Source organism: Ursus maritimus, unplaced genomic scaffold (assembly GCF_017311325.1).
Source record: "Ursus maritimus isolate PB19 unplaced genomic scaffold, ASM1731132v1 scaffold_18, whole genome shotgun sequence".
NCBI lineage: Eukaryota > Metazoa > Chordata > Mammalia > Carnivora > Ursidae > Ursus > Ursus maritimus.
The window spans coordinates 13,709,032-13,727,391 of record NW_024424230.1 but is presented as its reverse complement, the minus strand read 5'-3'; the positions used below and the strand labels follow the sequence as shown (position 1 = coordinate 13,727,391).

The 18,360-nt window shown below is 34.5% G+C and overlaps 1 protein-coding gene across 2 annotated transcripts in view; it reads left to right on the top strand.

Annotated features, from left to right (window-relative positions):
• The window catches only part of RELCH (RAB11 binding and LisH domain, coiled-coil and HEAT repeat containing), a 105,435-nt gene extending 92,235 nt beyond the window's left edge, over positions 1-13,200 (top strand). For both annotated transcript variants that reach the window (XM_040632457.1, XM_040632456.1), the window contains 3 exons: positions 3,318-3,406; positions 6,381-6,451; positions 11,493-13,200. In XM_040632457.1, the coding sequence (XP_040488391.1) occupies positions 3,318-3,406; positions 6,381-6,451; positions 11,493-11,613 (281 nt within the window). In that variant the 3' untranslated portion in view covers positions 11,614-13,200. The remainder of the gene's footprint in view (positions 1-3,317; positions 3,407-6,380; positions 6,452-11,492) is intronic.
• Positions 13,201-18,360: the final 5,160 nt, after the last annotated feature.

The window sequence follows — 18,360 nt, the reverse complement described above, 5'->3', positions numbered from 1 at the left end:
TAAAACTTGAAGTTGGATGAGTAGTTGAGAACATTTTATTTTTAGGAATCTACTATAGATTACCTATTCATGTGGATGCTGTAAGCCATGTTTTTTATAATACAGATTTTAAAGTGGCAGAGACACCATATTTTGGTAATTTTGTACTTCAGCTATCCATGTATCTTCTATAAGTTTATTTCCACTAAAAGGAGAACTTAGTATTATTCTTGATTTATCTTGTTGGCATTTTCTACTTAGGGAAGATAGAGGAAGCAAAAAGAGGAAGTGATATTCTGAATTGGCAAGGAAGAACTCTTTACTAATGGAGAAGTAACAAGACCCTTTCAAGAAAGTAATAATGGCATGTCAAAGTTTGTATTCCAAAGCAAGAAAATATTGCTATGTTTATACCTTCCCTAGACTTTGTGAAAATAGATGTTTAGAAACTTAAGCAAAAAGTTATGTGTAACCTTATGTAGCAGAGAGTTTCTAAAGGAGTATGCCTCAAGGGAAACTGGGAAGTCAAAAGATCAAAAATTGTAGCTGTATAAAACCAAATATTCCAAGTAGGCAAGGCAGTAGTTTCTAAAGCACATAGAATCTGTATAGAAAGAATATTTTTGTGGGTTTAGGTACGCACACAATATAGAGTAAATATAATAAAGTCTTTACACCAATACAGTAAGGAGAAGAACATCTTAACAGTAGACCCACTTCAAGTACTAAAATTGTTAGTTCTACATGAGTCATAACTTGTACTTGTGTCAACAGAGTGGTATGGCCACAATAAAATCACGTTGTTCTGTGATCCAGATCTGTTCTGAGGTTCCATTGCATTCTGAGCTGATAGAACACAAGAGTATTCCTTTCAGCACTGACATCATATTTTAATAAGGACATGGGAAAACTATACTGTTTAACATTAAGTATAGTAATAAGTCAAAAAATCATGTTTTAAAAAAATTTGAAGGAATTTAGAAATGTTTAACCTGGAGAAGACCTAGCTTGGGGATGAAAAAGTAATTCAAAAATTATTTTAAATGTTATGTAGAAGAAAGTTTAGGCACACTGTGTAACTCAGGTGTAGAGCTAACACTAACAAGAAGGTTATAGAGAGTCTGATTTTATAAGGAAAACTTTCTGGGGGCACCTGGGTGGCTCAGTCAGTCAGGCGTCCACCTCTTGATTCGGCTCTGGTCATGATCTCATGGGTCAGGGATTGAACCTCCTGTCTGTCTCTGTACTCACAGGGAGTCTGCTTCTCTCCTTCTCCTCCCTCCGTCCCTCTGTGCACTTTTTCTCTCTAAAATAAATAAATAAATCTTTAAAAAAGTCTTTAAGGAAAACTTTCTAATTTAGCTATTTAACAATGGATTGATCTCTCTTATGAAACTATGCATGTCCTGTCATTATTAGCAGTTAGAGGCTTTATGGCCATCATTTACAGATGACATAGAGGTGATTCCTATATCAGTTTCCATCCCTTAAGAAAGATCGTGTGATTCCACAAGGAAAATGTATAACCAAACAGTGAGTAGAAAGAGAAGACTTACCTCTTTACCTCCAAATAAGGCCATCTTCAGCTTCTTAATCCATGCCCATATTCCTCTAGATCAGACTCTTTTTTTTTTTTTTTTGAGAGTCAGAGAGTACGAGCCGGGGGGGGGGGGGGTGCAGAAGGAGAAGGAGAGAGAATCTTAAGGAGGCTCCACATCCAGTGGGGAGCCCAGTACAGAGGTTGGTTTCATAACCCTGAGATCATGACCTGAGCTGAAGTCAAGAGTCAGTGGCTTAATCAACTGAGCCACCCAGGCACCCCAATCAGACTCTTAACTACTAGTTGAAAGGTCATTCACAGTTACATTTTGGTGGTACTTTCCCCATATCTAGAAAACAAGACTACATAGCCATTATGTTGCAGCCCTCTCTATGACTGTAGGGATTAGTTCAACCAAATGATGTCTGTGTTTTTAGTACTTAATAAATATAAGTCACTCATTATAGGAGTCGTATTTACAAACAATATTTATTCATAACTATTTTTTTAAGTTTATTTAGGTCATAAATATATGTTTTTTTAAGATTTTATTTATTAGAGAGAGAGAGTGAGCGAGCACAAGCTGGGAGAGAGGGAGGAGAAGCAAACTCCCCGCTGAGGAGGGACCCCGATGCACGGCTCAATCCCAGGACCCTGGGACCATGACTTGAGCCTGAAAGCAGATGCTTAACTGAGCCACCTAGGCGTCCTGGTTGTAACTGTATTTTTAAGACAAAAGTTATATATTTTACTGATTTTTTTTTAATTAATGAAACTCATTATAATTTTTTTTCCAAAAAGACTAACTCATCTTTATAAGGGAATTTATTTACTGGCATTTTTCACCTTAATATGGTATATATAATATTAAATAAAAATTATTTTTAAATGGCTAACAACTATAAGGTAAGAATGTGCTGTGAATAAACAAAGGGAATTGTTTTCTTGACAAATACACCTGCTTTCTTGATCCCTTTGAATGTCAGGATAATCAACTAAAACTCAAAAGTGACCAGGAAATATAACTAGTACTAAACTTATGTTATTATAGTAAAAGTTCTCTTACCCAATTCAATTAGGACCAATAGTAGGCCAGTTTAATAGGATGGTTAAAGCAGGAAATCAAGAAAATGGTTTATATAACTTATTTTAACTTAAAATACATAATATTTTCTTTACCAATATTTTGATGTAGGACTGAGGTATTTCTTTTGTGTGAGTCTGCTTAGTAGACTTAAATATCTTTCTTAGATAAACGCACATCCATAACGTAACTGTGATTTTCAGTTTAAGCTTCTTTAAAGAGGATCCAGAAACATTTCTGATACTGGGTATAGACCTTTTTTAGTTCTTTATCTTTTTCCTAATCTTTTACAGTTGTTTCACACAGACATAATTAAACAGCACCATTTTAAGCTATTGGCCTTTACCAATTCTTTCAAACCTTTCAACTTAGTTGTCATGGAAACGTTAATTTTCTTACTTTTCATACTCATTTAAGCATCCAACTAAATTACATGATTTAATTTTTACACTTACTGCATGCGTTTACATAACGTGTCATTAAATTAAGTAGTGTTACAATAATGAAGACCACTGACATTAAGGGATTCATGAGGATAAACACAATTGACTCTTGGTAAGTGACTAGCTCAACAAATGAGAATCATGTTTGCAGGAAGCCTGTTTGCTCTAAGTGATCTGTGTCCTTAGGCATCATTTTTATTAGTCTGTTGTTCTGTTGGACGTACAAGTTTGGTTTTTTTTTTTTTAATTCCCTTAACTGCCTTGTCTCAAGTTATTTCAGAGGATTTAATGGTTAATCACTTCTTACCTGGTCTCAGATGTTTACGGACTGACATGGAACATCTTTCTCCGGAGCATGAGGTGAGCCACCATGATGATTAAGCCACTGTGATTATCTGTGCCACATTCATATGTTTTCATATCCTCTATAGACTTGCATTCTTTATGTGAGGCACAATTATGACATGCTGTGCTTAATTCTTTTAAAACTAGTGTAGGGTCATTTTATGGCTTTACTTACTGGTTAGGAGATCTTGAAAAGCTCCTTTAACATCTTTGATCCTCTGTTTAATTCTGTATAGTAGGGATTACATGCTTTCCTTCACTGAATGTAATTAGAATCTAATGAGCTAATGTACATGAAATGTTTTTTAATCTGTAAAATGCTATGCGATTTGATCTCTGACCATTAACTTTCTTAGAAGCAAAGTTTCTGTTTTCTGTCTCCCATTTCCCTATAACTCTTTTATTCTATTTGTCTTCCTTGTTTCCTCCAAAACCGTTTATCATTTATTTCCTATTCTGCATCTTCAGCCTGTTTATCTACCCATGGTAGATATCATGGCAGGTTTGATTTTTTTTTTTTTCCTGTTTTTCCAGCTTTTTACAGAGGAAGCTTAGATTATTTACTTTTAGACTTCTTTTCGGATACATGAATTTAAAACTGCGTATTCCTTTAGGCACATCCTGTGCATTTGCTACATTGTATCTTCGTTATCATTCAGTTCAAATTGGATTCTCGTTTCTGTTATTAATTGATGCATGGGTTTTGTTTAATAAGGTAAATTAAGATTTAATTCTCCTACATTTTTATCAGTTTTTTGTGATCTGCTTCTTCTGTTAGCTCTTGAAACATGTATTAAAGTTAGGAGTGGGAATTCTCTCTCTCCTTGTAGTTTTTTCGGTCTTTGCTTGGTATGTTTTATAGGTGCCCTCTATCAGGTTGAGGAGGTTCCCTTTTATTGTTCCCTTTTATTGTTTATTGGTTGACTTTTTATCATGAAAGANGGGATATTGTCAAATGTTTTTTCTGCCTCAGTTGAGAAGATCGTGTGGTAATTTCTTTTAATCTCTTGATTCATTGTTTTACACTAATGGATTTTTGGACATTAAATCAACCTTTGCATTCTTACAATAAGTCCCACTTAGTTATGGTGCATAATTCTTTTTATATGAAGCTGAATTTGGTTTGCTAGCATTTTGTTGAGGATTTTTGCTTCTAAGGTGAAGGCTAATCCTACAGGATAGAAGAAACGAGATATTATAAGGTGTATTTCTCCACCCTCCATTAGGGTAGGTTGAACTGAAAATAGGAGTTGTTAAAAGTTTTTCAAAGGATCAGACTCCCAGATTCCCTTTCCAACCTTGGTAGAACTCTGGAACTTTACTTTTTAAACTTGGGATATCACACGTAGCTGAGAACAGGAATGAGTGCTATAAGGAGAAGAGGGAAATTAAGTGAAGGCATGGTGACTGGAAACCTTGCTACCTTTCCCCTTCTTGGATCCAAGAATCCTGGCAGTCAAAGTTTGGTTTGTGCCCGATTTACCTTAAGAGGATCCAAGTTACTCATGCATGAAGAGATTTTAATCAGCATTTTAGTGCCCCAGTCTTTAGTGGACATCCCAAGATCACCAACCATTTGAGAAAAATCTCTAACATCAAAGACGGAGATGAAAACATACATGCAATAAAGAGGGTACTGGAGGAAACAGAGACAATGCAGGGAGCAGAAGAAAAAGTACAAAAAACTCCCCCCAAATACAATAAAGCAAGAACTAGCTAAACAAATAAAATCTATAATCTGTGAGAAAACCAGAAAAGATTCAAAAACGAATTAATCTAGATCTAACATGCATATGACAAAAGTCTCATTTAATAACCAAAGTCCTTACCATAATCTGCAAGGCACTTTAAGATCTGGCTCCCTCCTCCTCCACATCTCAAACCTCATCTTTTATCCTCTCCTTTGCTCACTCTGCACCCACCACTCTGGCCTCCTTGCTTAGAATGTGTTAGACATACTCTCACCTAGATGGAGCCTTTGCTCAGCCTCTTCCTGGTGTCTAAAACACTTGCTCCTTTATCTCCTTATCTCCTTCAGGCTTTTCCTTGAATGTCATCTCCATGAAGCCTGCTTGCGACACCTCCATATAAAGTGTAACATTCTTCACCTTGGCTTCCTAGTACCCTATATTTTACTCGATATTCTTTCCAAAGCCCTATCACCTTCTAATATACTATGTAACTTACCTATTTTTTATATTTATTGTGAACAACATAAGCTCTCCATAAGGAGGGAATGATGTCTGTTTTGTTTGTGCATTCTTTGTATCTAAAAAAGTGCCTGGCACATAGTAGATGACAGTAAATTTTTGTTGTGTAGTGACCTCCATGCCCAAACATGGGCCAAGAATATTCAGGAAGACCATTCAGTTTCTGGTGTGGTTGCCAGCAATTGGAGGAGCAGCTTAGATCCCTCCACCCTTTCCATCACTCACTCAGTTTCCCTGAAAAAATTATGTTAACTCTTAGATGCCCACTGTATTCCCAGTTGCATTTTAGTAGCCACAGACGTATATCTGGTCCCTGTTCTAGACATTAAAATAGAGCATCTTGCTATTTGCAACCTGGAGAAAGCAAAGGGGCATGGGACAAACAGCTTTTACTGGAAAAATATGTGTGATCATGGTATGTGTATATGTTAAATGTATTGATGTATACAAATTTTACTTTTAACATTAGATGGTAGGAAAAACTAAGGGAGAGTTGAAGTCAGTTAGAAGGAAAGTTAGTGAAAATCAAAATCAGTTATTAGGTTATATGATTGAGGTCTTTTAATACTATTTCTGCCCATGGTATAGCAATTTAATGTGAATTTCTTTAACAAAGTGACCGCCAGAACTTACATTTTTAATTAACATTAGTTTGTGGTAATATTAAAAATTAAATTAAAAAGTTTAGATTAAGTAATAGCATTTCACTATTATAAACGAAAGCCATTTCACTAAAAAGTAGTTCACTAAAGTCATTTTTTTTTTTTTTTTGAAATCAGGTCATTTTAAGTTCCATGATAAAAGAATGTGAACAAAAAGTAGAGAACAAGACCGTCCAAGAGCCTCAAGGGTAAGACATTAATTCTCTTTTTAAGGCTTCATATTAACCTTAATTTCTCTATCTAAATTTTCTATAGATGGGTATGGTGTTTTATTTTGTGTTACTTTTAAGTCATTTATTTGGAAGGCAAGAAAATTATTTAAATCAGTGGTTACCAAATGCTAGTTTATAAACCATCTGTATCAGAATTTTCTGGGGAATTTAAAATTTAGATCTCTACCCCCTGCTCTGTGTCATCCTCTCGATCTGATTCAGCCTTGGGATCTGTATGTTTAAAAGCTCAAGACAATGTGATAGGTAACTGGATTTGGGAATCACTGGCCAAAATAGTTTCTTAGAAATTTGTGACAGGAATTATAAGATGTAACTTGATTCACTGCATAAAGGGTTGTAAACTTGTGAATGTTCTGTTCACATGCTCCTAACCAAACTAACTAGAATTCAAAGACTGACTGAAGTTAACATATAAGCACAGATGTGAAAGAGTAAAGGTGGGCATTCAGGAGAGGAAGTAATTTACAAATAGACTGTGTGTACTCTTACCTCTTATTGATGTAACCTTGAGCAGTTAATCTTAAATAGACTCTGTTAGGCATAAAAAGCTCAAAGGTTTTTCCTTTATAAAGCTGACTACTAGGAATAAGTGTATCCTATCAGACTAGGTACCCAGACACACACACACCTCCCCACACCCCCGACCTCTCCCATACACATGTACATATACAGCTTTTTACTACTTACTGTATGTCAGAGCCCTTTCTTGAGCCTTCTGGGATGGTAGGAGCTCTCCTACCATTGTAGCCGTGGAAGGTTAAGACAGTAAAAATATTTTCATAGGCTTCAATTCTGAACACAGTAATCCATAAAATTAACACCAAAGCAAACACTTCTGTTCTTTTGTCATACATTTAAGTGTTAAGATTATTTGGTGCCTTATCAGTTGAAAATGTAAAAAGTTTGGGGACAAAATTAAGAAGAATATGTGAAATGCATTCTAAATGAAATTTCATTGATTAGCATGCAGGAATTAAGAAAGACAAAAATATCTTTATAAATCCGTAAGATTGCTTCAGTTATATGACCTTCCTTTAAAAAAAAGTTTATTTTTATAATCATATTTTCCCATGTTATTCAGATCTTCTATATTATTTTTTTAACTTTTAGATAATTACAAAAAACACAAAATAATGTAGTGAATTGCTATGCACTCATCACTCAGCTTAATAATTATCAACTCATAGTCAATTTTATTTCATCCATTCCCCTCCTGTATTCTGGTATGTATCTCTAAAAGACAAATGCTGTTTTTTATAACATAAACATAATGTCATTAACACTAAAATAACAGCTTCTTAATAATATCAGTTATCTAGCCTGTGTTCAAATTTCTGATTGTTTTATAAATGTCATTAGGGATTTGTTGTTTGTTTTTTCCTTACAGCCTGTTTCTTTGAGTCAGGATCCAGAGTTCCATTCATTGCAATTAGTTGGCATGTCTCTTTAGTCTCTTTTAATCAATAGGTTCCCCTTCTATCTTGTTTTTTCCTTCATGTACTTATTGAAGAAATTGAGTCTTTGTTCTGTAGAGGTTCCCACAGTCTGAATTTGGTTAATTGCATTTCCCTCTTGTTCTTAACATGTTCCTCTGTATTTCCTATAAATTTGGTGGTTGGGTCCAGATTTGGAGACTTCATCACATTCAGGGCGTGTTTCTTTATTTTGCAAGACTGCTTCATAGGAGGAGGTGTGCTTTCATCACGAGAGAGACAATATCTACTTCTCTCTTTTTTTGGTGATATTAACATCTGTTATTGATCAATACCTAGCTCCACTAATTCATTAGCTATTACTAAATACATTACTCTGATTCTATCTTTCCCTCTTCATTTGTGAGCTAGAATACTTCAGGGAAGAAACCTTCCCCCATATGTACTACAGTTACCCAGTGATACAGTTTTTTATAGTAAAGGCAAGGTAAATGTTCAGTTCTTTCTCTTTACTTACCAGTTTTCTAAAATAATGAATTGATTTACCCTCTGATGGTGACTAGTTAGGTGATTTGTTTTGTTCAAGTGTCATAAACTCATGTATTTTCAAATATTTGATATAATTCAGTGCATTGCACTTACTATCTTTTGGTGCCCAAATTATCCCATCTTTGGCCATTGCAAGGCTTTTCAAGTTGACTTCCCAAGTCCTTTTGACATTAATTTGCAAAATGAAATGGAATGGAGGGAGAGAGAAATATTCTAGGATATAAATAGTTTTAAAGAAGATCAGTCAGGTGTAAGAGGTTCTACAGATTCAGAATCAACAAGAAATGGCAACTGGTATGATATGAGTTGCAAAGGAAAGATCTGAGATTTCTTTGAAAACTTGCAGGAAGAAGACAATATTACATTCTAAGGCAGCCCATTTCATTTTTAGCAGCTCTGTTTTTTACAAATTACTCTTATCCTGAGTTAAAGTCTCCCTTCCTATAATGTTTCCTCTCTAAAATAGGTTTCATCATCTGGCAGAGAGGTGGGGGGAGTGTTACAGACCCCTTTGTAAAACTGATAAAAATGTAAACTTCTCTTCAGAAAAAATTGCTGTAATGTAATGGTTCTTTGTTGGAAAGCTTTGTGTAAAATAGATACCTGGGTCCTTTATACCATATGGAAAGAGCCAGAATAACAGGATTAGGCCAAGGCATCTGTATTTTCAGTAAGTCCTTCAGGTGATTGTGATGTATATCGGTAGAGCTATACATATATATACAGCTATGCAGATATATATTTATATCTAATTTTTTACATGTAACATTGGTATTTGTTAAGTCTTCTGAATCTTCTCTTCTCCAGACTGAATGTCCCAGATGCTTTAACATCTTTGTTGCCCTCTAGTTAGAATATCATTAAAATGTGATAGTACTCCAATATTATCTGACCCATGTATCCTGTTTTTCTCAGTGCAAACTAAAATCATACTTACCTTTCAGCTTACAGTATTGTTCTACAGAAAGAAAACAAAACTGTAAACTTAGAGCATTAAGGAAAGGCATTAGAGAAAATCTAGGACTTGAACTGAGATTTAAAGGATATTTAGACACCAGATAGAAAGCAAGAGATAAGTTAAAAATGTTTTGAACACAAGCTCGGCAAGCTTGACTCAAGGGGAACTAGAACTTGAGCCATAGTGGTTGGTTAAAACACACACACTCCCAAGAATTAAATTGCTATGTTTCTTGAATGCTAAGCACACTTTATCTTGTAGGGAGTAAGTAGCCATTGAAGATTTTTGAGAAGGGATAGGATATGAAGAAGTGATTATTTCAGAAGTTAATGTGATCATGCAAGAAAACCAGATCTGAGATTGTTGGAATAATTCAGTCGGAAGGTATTGTCAATGGAAATAAAAATAAACGATGGATGTTTCATAGAATAAAATGAAGGATTTGATGATTGGTTTTATTATTTTTTTTAAGTTTTATTTATTTAAGTAATCTCTAGGCCCAGTGTGGTGCTCCAACTCATGACCCCAAGAGCAAGAGTTACGTGCTCTTCTGACGGAGCCAGCCAGGCACTCCTGCTGATTGATTTTAAATAGAAGAGAGGGAGCCATTATATTCACTGTTGGGAGGAGAGGAAAATGGTAAAACCACTAACAAATAAGGAAATAAAAATGGCGAATCATTTCTAAAGTTAGGGGGTGAAAAAAAGCTTGATGTTAGCTTATCTAACAAACAATAGTAATAGGACACTTTTTCCAAACTCCTTATGGAGATGATATTTGAAACTTCAAGAGAAAGTTTCGGTAGTAAGTTCTGTAATTGAAGAACCAGGAGCCAAACACTGAACCTTATGGAGGATTACTTTGTGGGAAGAGAAAAGGCAGCAGGAGACAAGTAGTCAGAGACAAGGGAGCGGCCAGGTTGGTATACTGGCAGAAGAGCTGTGGGAAGAAGAGATTTTCAAGATGGGAGTCGTGGTCTGGCATTTAACCTAGTAATTCACAGAGCACACCTTTAAGAAATACAGAAAACCAGAAGTTCTTGGTGGCAGCACGTACTTCATCTGTAGTTTCAGTGGACATCTGCTGAGCTCCTGCACCTCGCCATTCACTGCCCTTGACATGTTCAAACGTACTCTCTCCTTTAGTCCTCAGAATATTTTGCAGCAGTAATTGCAATCTGTATTTTTCCATTGAGGAAAATTGAATGAGAGTGATCTAAAGCATATTGGCCAAAGCCACAGGCCAATAAACTGGGTTTATTGTTGGATCACTGAAAAATTGTACTTGATCAGTGTTCTGTTTGGTATTATGATAAATTAGCAATCTTTAGTAGTTATTTAGATTGTGTTTACTCCCTGTACAGAAGGTTGTTCAAAAAGAAAGAAGAAATGGATTTAAAATTGTTGATTGAAACTAATGCAAGTGGCAGTTGAGGACATTCTCCCTTGCCCTCCCAAAAGTAATACATCATAGGATTGTTATCAGCACAGCATATAACACCTCACTGTGATTTAATTTACTCATTTGTGAAAATAGGGATAGTGTCTATCTTCCAAGGTTGCTATAAGAATCAAATGAAGTGATGCTGATAATAAGAAGAATAACTACTAATACTTACAGCAATGCTATTAAATGCCTGGCACTGCTAATAAGCAGTTAATTATTATTGGTTAGTATCTACACTTTTATAATTCTTAATAGACCTATGAGGTAGGCAATAGACTTATCTCCATTTTACAGATGAGGATTACATTACAGATGAGATCAAATAACTTACCCAGGGTCACACAGCTGCCAGACAACAGAGCCAAGATTCAGTCTCACTGCAGACTGAATTGCTTCTAACCTCTACACCATACTGCTTCCTTTATTATAAACGATGAACATGAAGCTCCTAACCTAGTATGGTACATAAAAACTCCTGTCCATAAATATTAATTTCCCTTTTATGATACCAATTCAGAATGTATTTATTAACATTATTACTAAAGAAATGAAAAAATTGATATTTTAGTTTTTTAATTGCTTTACTTGAATTTTAAAATTTCTTTCCTAGCTCAATGTCAATTGCTGCAAGCTTAGTGAGTGAAGATACAAAGACCAAGTTTTTGAACAAAATGGGCCAGTTGACAACATCAGGTGCCATGTTGGCCAATGTGTTTCAGAGAAAGAAGTAAAAGCAGGAAGGAAGCCCCCAGTAAACACTAAGATGGACTCAAGCAGACTGGTTCCTTGTACTTGAAGTACTTGCCTTTTTTATTTCCTTGTTTTATGTTCTTGCATTATAATTTTATCCTAACCTCCAAAGATATTTGCACTGCTTTTGATTATTGCTGTATATCTGTTAATTTTGGAGTTATAACTGTGGTGATAGAAAATTGAGTTTATAGTCTGTACCAAGTCCCTCTTCTATGTTCTTGTCTTTCAGAATAATTTTTTTATATATATATATATATAGTGAAGAGGTTTTTTTTTAATTTTTGAATGGGATATTAGCAAATATCTGTATTATACACTAAGCTATTACAATGGTACTTAAAATAATGTAAATTTGAAGTCATTGTTATAAAGTAATAAAAGTGGAGATTACTTAAGTATTTAAATTATGAAAAGAATAATGCAGACTTTTTATTGTTTCTTAACTGACTAGAAAGAGCCACCAGCATTACTCTGTGCCTTTTGGACTTCAGTTTGTGTGTCTGTAGGAATTATGTGCATTCCATTCACACAGTATTTTATAATGCTGTGATGAATTTGAGTTACAGATCCTACAGTAAGTAGATTATAATGAAACTTTCCATATTTCAGAGCTCTCATGAATATTCTTTAAGTGCTATTCAAACCTCCCCAGCACTTACATGCATATAATGGACTTACCAGAGGAAAGACAGCACATAACCATGGGGAGTGGTAACCAAGGTGAATTTTACAAACTGATATGTAGTAGTTTAAATATTCAAAAATAAATGTAAGTAAGAAGAGCTAATAATTGTGAAGTTCTTTCCCAGATTTAAATGCACAGGAAAATATGGTTTGAATTTGAAATTTAACACTTACTTATGTAAAATATTTTATTTAAGATATTTTCTAATGATTTTAATTTCAGAGATTATCTTTTCATTCTGTGCGTTACAGAGAAGTACCGAAAAGTTAAGGACATTTGGGGGCTGCTTTTTTCCCTCTAAACTAAAAATGACATTAGCTAAATTATTATTGGTTAGTTAACACCTTGTCCCTTAAAGTCAGTGACTATTCTTGTGTTTGGTACGTATTACATAGAGTCTTAAGTCAGTGTACAGTTCCACTGGAATTTGACAGTTGTCTATAAAGTAATGCAACTTGAAGTAGAAAAGAGTGGTACTGGACATAGAAGGGGGTGATTGGTTTGAGGGGTTAATATGAGGCCTTTTTGAAAAATGAATATTTTGATAAAGAGAATTCTTGTTTGAGCACAGTTGATGCACATAGGTGATTCTCATGTTTGTTGTATAAGCTGGTTTAACACACTTGGAACATAGTTGGATTACATTCACTTCCTGGGAAAGCTAGCTTACCACACAGTCAAGCTTATAAAATAAGTTGCCATAAACAAAGCCATTTAAAAAGTTCATTCTGGAATTATTTCTTTTACCTATAGTGACATAATTGTTACAATTAACTAGTCTTTCAGAAACTGTTGGATTCTAGGCATTCCTGAGAAATTGAAAGTGGCTACCTTTCATGTCAAAAATGTTGATCTATTACAAATAAAATGTTTTTGCATACTTGTTTTTGTTTTGTTTCTGGCTATGTGTATTTATTTTATTTTGAAACACTATATATTCTATATCCAACCAAAAGGAAATGAGAAAGAATGTATTCATTAAAATGTACTGTGTTATTTAAGGAATATAATTTACATAAATTACCTATTTAGTTTACTTTTCCTAAAAAAAAAGATTGTTGCTATAAAATGAGTATATTTCAGAGACAGTTTAAAGAAATTGTTATGGCTCTCATTTGCTTTGAAATACAGTAAAATAAGTATATTCGTTACCAGATGAATGAATATAAATATTTTTATCGTGATAATTTTTTATCAATTCATGAATCCATTTATCTAAATGCTAGTGGTTTCTTTAAAAGGCAACAGCTAGTAAGATACACAAATATGTTTCAAGGGAGTCTCTCTTATTATGCTGTTAAGTTTCTTATATGTCAATAAGACTTCATGTTTATTTTCACAATGATTTTTAAGGCAAACTGTAGATTCTTTAAAGACAAGACAGACTAATCACACTAATCACTGAAACTGAGTGTGTTCTTCCAAAACAGGCCATGAAACTCCCATACTCACTCTTTTTAAAGAGAAATAAAAACAGTACAGTATTCGACTTAACAAAAAACTAAGTTTGCAAAGTAATGAATAGCTAATTTGAAATTATGCCTGTGTTTCTAAAGCAAGCCAGAAATTAAAATTTTAGAAACCCAGAAATGCCATAGTTAGCAATTCTGAATTACTCCAAGAACGATGCTTGAATTGTAGCAGTGTCTAACTTTACACATGGGTGTCCTTGACTTCATTTGTTTGCACCAGTCATCTCTTTTGATAGATAACTTGCTAAACATCAAACGGACTTAAAACCTGAATGAAATTGTTAAGCAATTTTAATGGAGTCTCAATTCAAATTGCTATCAAGTTCCTTTTTTAACAGAGAAAAAATACTGGTTCAAATAAATAGTCTCTGATAAAGTTTGGGGAGATGAAATGGCTATGTATTGAATTATCTTGTCATGACCCCAATTTTTAAGGTAACCTATTTTAGACCATTATTTGAACTTTAAGGACAGAACTTTCTCTAGACACCACCTTGTCGATCTTTGAACTGTGAGAGCTAACTACAGTGAACATTTTGTGCTAGTTACCAATTCCTTAACTATTTTTGTATAAAGAATGTATGTTTGAAGAGTTTTGTAATTAGCAATTCTAATTCCTAAAATTCTCCAGATTGGCTAGGTAACAAAATTCCAACTTTGTCTTGGATGTTAACTCTTTTATAAGCAAACTATGAAATAAATTTAGCTTTCCATATGAATAGATACGTGTTTGAAAGTTCTAACGTAACTTTACAGTGTGCTTGTTTTCTTTACTATTTTTTCGATACGTTTAAAAAATAATAGATTAAAGATATTTGCTGGTAGTAAAAAAAAATGTATCTGGTAGATTTCTGCATCTTGGCAAAATAATTGTATTTGAGGCTATTTTCACACTACAAATGGATGTTCTGCATGCATTCCGTCTGTGGAATTTGCACTGCAATCTCAATCTCTAAGTGGCACATCGGTCTTTCATATTTTCCCTTCAGAACTAACTACAGGAAACTTTGCTTTGATTGCCTTCTTTATAGTTTACTTTGTTTGCATGTTTAAGAAAAATCTTAGGGGCGCCTGGGTGGCACAGCGGTTGAGCGTCTGCCTTCGGCTCAGGGCGTGATCCCGGCGTTCTGGGATCGAGCCCCACATCAGGCTCCTCCGCTAGGAGCCTGCTTCTTCCTCTCCCACTCTCCCCTGCTTGTGTTCCCTCTCTTGCTGGCTGTCTCTCTCTGTCAAATAAATAAATAAAATCTTAAAAAAAAAAATCTTAAAATAAAAATTCCTATCCACACACCACTCATAAAGTACATGACAGTTAATGCAAAGTTAACACAATATAAAAAGGGTTATTTTGATTTTTTTGGTAGTATTTAAATAATTCCTTCAGTTCAGTATGGTGACAAATGTGAATTATTTTCTTTCCTTAAGAGTCTTCAGTAATAGCTGGAAAATTCTGTCCAAAGCATATCTATATTAAAAAGTATATTACTATTTTAATATCCTTTTATTACATTAAAGACTGATCCATTATATTTATTTCAATTAGGTCATTGCGCAAATAGATTTCTTGAGGGACTTTAATGTAGTAAAATTTATGTTGTCTGTAAACTGGCATTTTTGTGTTATATGTAATAGATACTAAATTTTTTGTCAGTGATGTTTTTAGGGTTATCATTTGTTGATAGTCTACTTTTTAAAACTTTTTAGGGGCGCCTGGGTGGCTCAGATGGTTAAGCGTCTGCCTTCGGCTCAGGTCATGATCTCCAGGTTCTGGGATCAAGCCCCATGTCAGACTTCCAGCTCAGTGCGGGGTCTGCTTCTCCCTCTCCCTCTGCCTCTCCCCACCCTTGCTCGTGCTCTTTGTCTCTCTCTCCCTTTCTTTCTCTCTCAAATGAATAAATAAAACCTTAAAAAAATAAAATAAAATGAATTTTTTTAAAACTATTCTTACTAGAAAAACAACCCCTTTTTAATTGTTGGCATTTCTAACCTGAGATATTTTTAAGATACGCATTTTCAATGAAGCTGAAAATGTTATAAGTATCTTATGTAACATGTACATTGCTAAGTAAATCTAATGATTTTTCATTGACTTTACAGTTTTATAGATGCTTTATCTTCATTTCTGATAAATACTTGACACTCTTTATATTTTTAGCATCCTCTGTTCATAAATCTCCATGTCATGTATTAAGTTCACCTAAGGTGAACACTTTTCATAATGTAAATCACTTCCTAATTTCTTTTTTCGTATGAATTTTATAAATATAGCTCCCTTTCTAGCAAATTCTTTTTTGTCTTACCATCAATAAGCATAGAAATAATAGCACACTCTCTGTTCCTTACAGGACTTTATGAAAATTACATAATAGTAAACCTGAAAGTGCTTTAGCATTTAGTATGAAAGTTCAAAGTAGAATAAAATAAGCCCCTGAATAACTAAAGCATGGGGAACTGTGGATAACCTCCTCCCCGCCATACTTTTTTTTCTAGTAAGTTATAGGTTACCATGACATGCACCATTTACCTAAAATTGCAGTAGAAGGCAGAAACCACTTTTGATTGTTACTTTTGCCTACTTTAACCACTCCCAGAGTTTCCAACGTAGTGAAGACTGGTAAGATAATTTTACTTTTTGTTTACCAAAACTTGAAATTAAATTCTTTTTCAAAAGCCTAATAAGTGAATTAATCCAATAAATTAATTTTCATTACATAATTTATTTAGATTTTTTAAAGACTTTATTTACTCTCTGCAACATCACTCATGTCTTTTAGTATATATTTGATTCTTATAGTAATTGACAGCTTTCTTTGATATTTAGCTTGAACTTCCTTATAACTGAACTTTTCATACTAATTGAAGAAGAACAGGAACTGCCATATCTTGAAAATAATTGGTTCCCAGTGTTATCTAAGAGAAGGAAACTCTTCAGTTAACCATTGACCAATGATTTTAAAAGTTATAATCCTGTTTTTTTTTTTAATTTTGTTATATTAGTCATCATACAGTACATCCCCAGATTTTGATGCAATGTTCCATGATTCATTATTTGAGTATAACACCCAGTGCACCATGCAATATGTGCCCTCCTTAATACCCATCACCTGCCTATCCCAATCTCCCACCACCCTCCCATCTGAAGCCCTCAGTTTGTTTCCCAGAGTCCACAGTCTCTCACGGTTCAGAATCCTGGTTTCTTGCAGGCACTACAAAAGTATTCAGATCTTAGGAGGTAAATGCTGCATACCAAATTTGGAGACCATTTTGTTTTATTTGTCATCCTACTGAAACACAGTGTTGTAGTGTAATCATCCTTAAGAGAATCATGGAGAGGCAACAGACTAGAGATGGATATATGTCCTGATTTTCAAAAATGAGAAGCCAATAGATAGGACAAAATGTGGATTACCATTCTAAATCTATATAAAGCCTCTTGAGGGCCTTTTCTGACTACTCAATCAAAGTAACCCCTGTAATTCCCTAAGATCTCCCTGGTTTTTCTTTTTCATAATTACTCTTCTCAATACTCATTTTCTTGTTTTTTATTGTCTGTCTCTTTCACTAGACTCAGCTCCATGAGAGAGAATGTTGTCTATCCTTTTCAACCAATGTGTCTCCGGTATTTGAAGAATGCCTGGTGTATGATAAGTACTCAACATTAATTGAATCAATTAATGAATTGTGAGCTTGATACCAATTCCATGCAAGTTTGCCAATTAGATTAAAAGGATGAATCCCCCCAGAAATGAATTAATTTACTGAGACTACATGCCAAACTGACCGAAAGTCCATTTCATAGAGCTATTATATGGTATTGATCAGGAGAATTGTGTAGGCCTGTGCATCTTGACCTCAGCAAAGTATTTGACTTTGTTTCTCATAATGTCCTTGTTTATATCCAAGGTAGACTATATGGAATAAATAAAAGTGCGAAAACGAGTTGTGTCATGTGTGTATGGGCTAAAAATAGCTCTACAGAGTTTATATTTATATCTGGCTCTCTGGGCAGGACCTCTTATCAACACACCTCACCAAGTCTTCCAAGTGATGTGTAAGTGTGGAGAAGCCATCCCTTTCTAAAGATTGTAAAGTCATTCACCATTCAACATACATTTATATAGGACCTATTTTGTGCTAAGCATGAATGAGACTGACAGAACAGAGCTTACAGCCAGGCAGGGAAACAAACAAGTTGAGAAAGTAGGGCTGAGAAAGACGTACTTTAGTTAGGGGGATTATCTTTATGGTTTGCTTTGGAAGACATCCCTGAGGTAACATTTTACCTGAAAACGAGGAATAGGCTTTAACCATGTTTTCACGTAAAAGAGAAAAAAGAGCAATATGTGCACAGGCAATGAGATGAGAAATAGTTCTGTGTTCAAGGAACTGGGGGGCGGGGGGGAAGACCAATATGGTTAAGACACTATCAGATGAAATTGGAGATGGGTATAGCCAGATCATACAGAGCTTTTACACTATGATTAGAAGTTAGAAAGGGAAGCCTTTGAATATTTGTAGTAGAATGGCTTAATCCGATTTATATTGGCTATACTTGTGTTTTGTAAGAA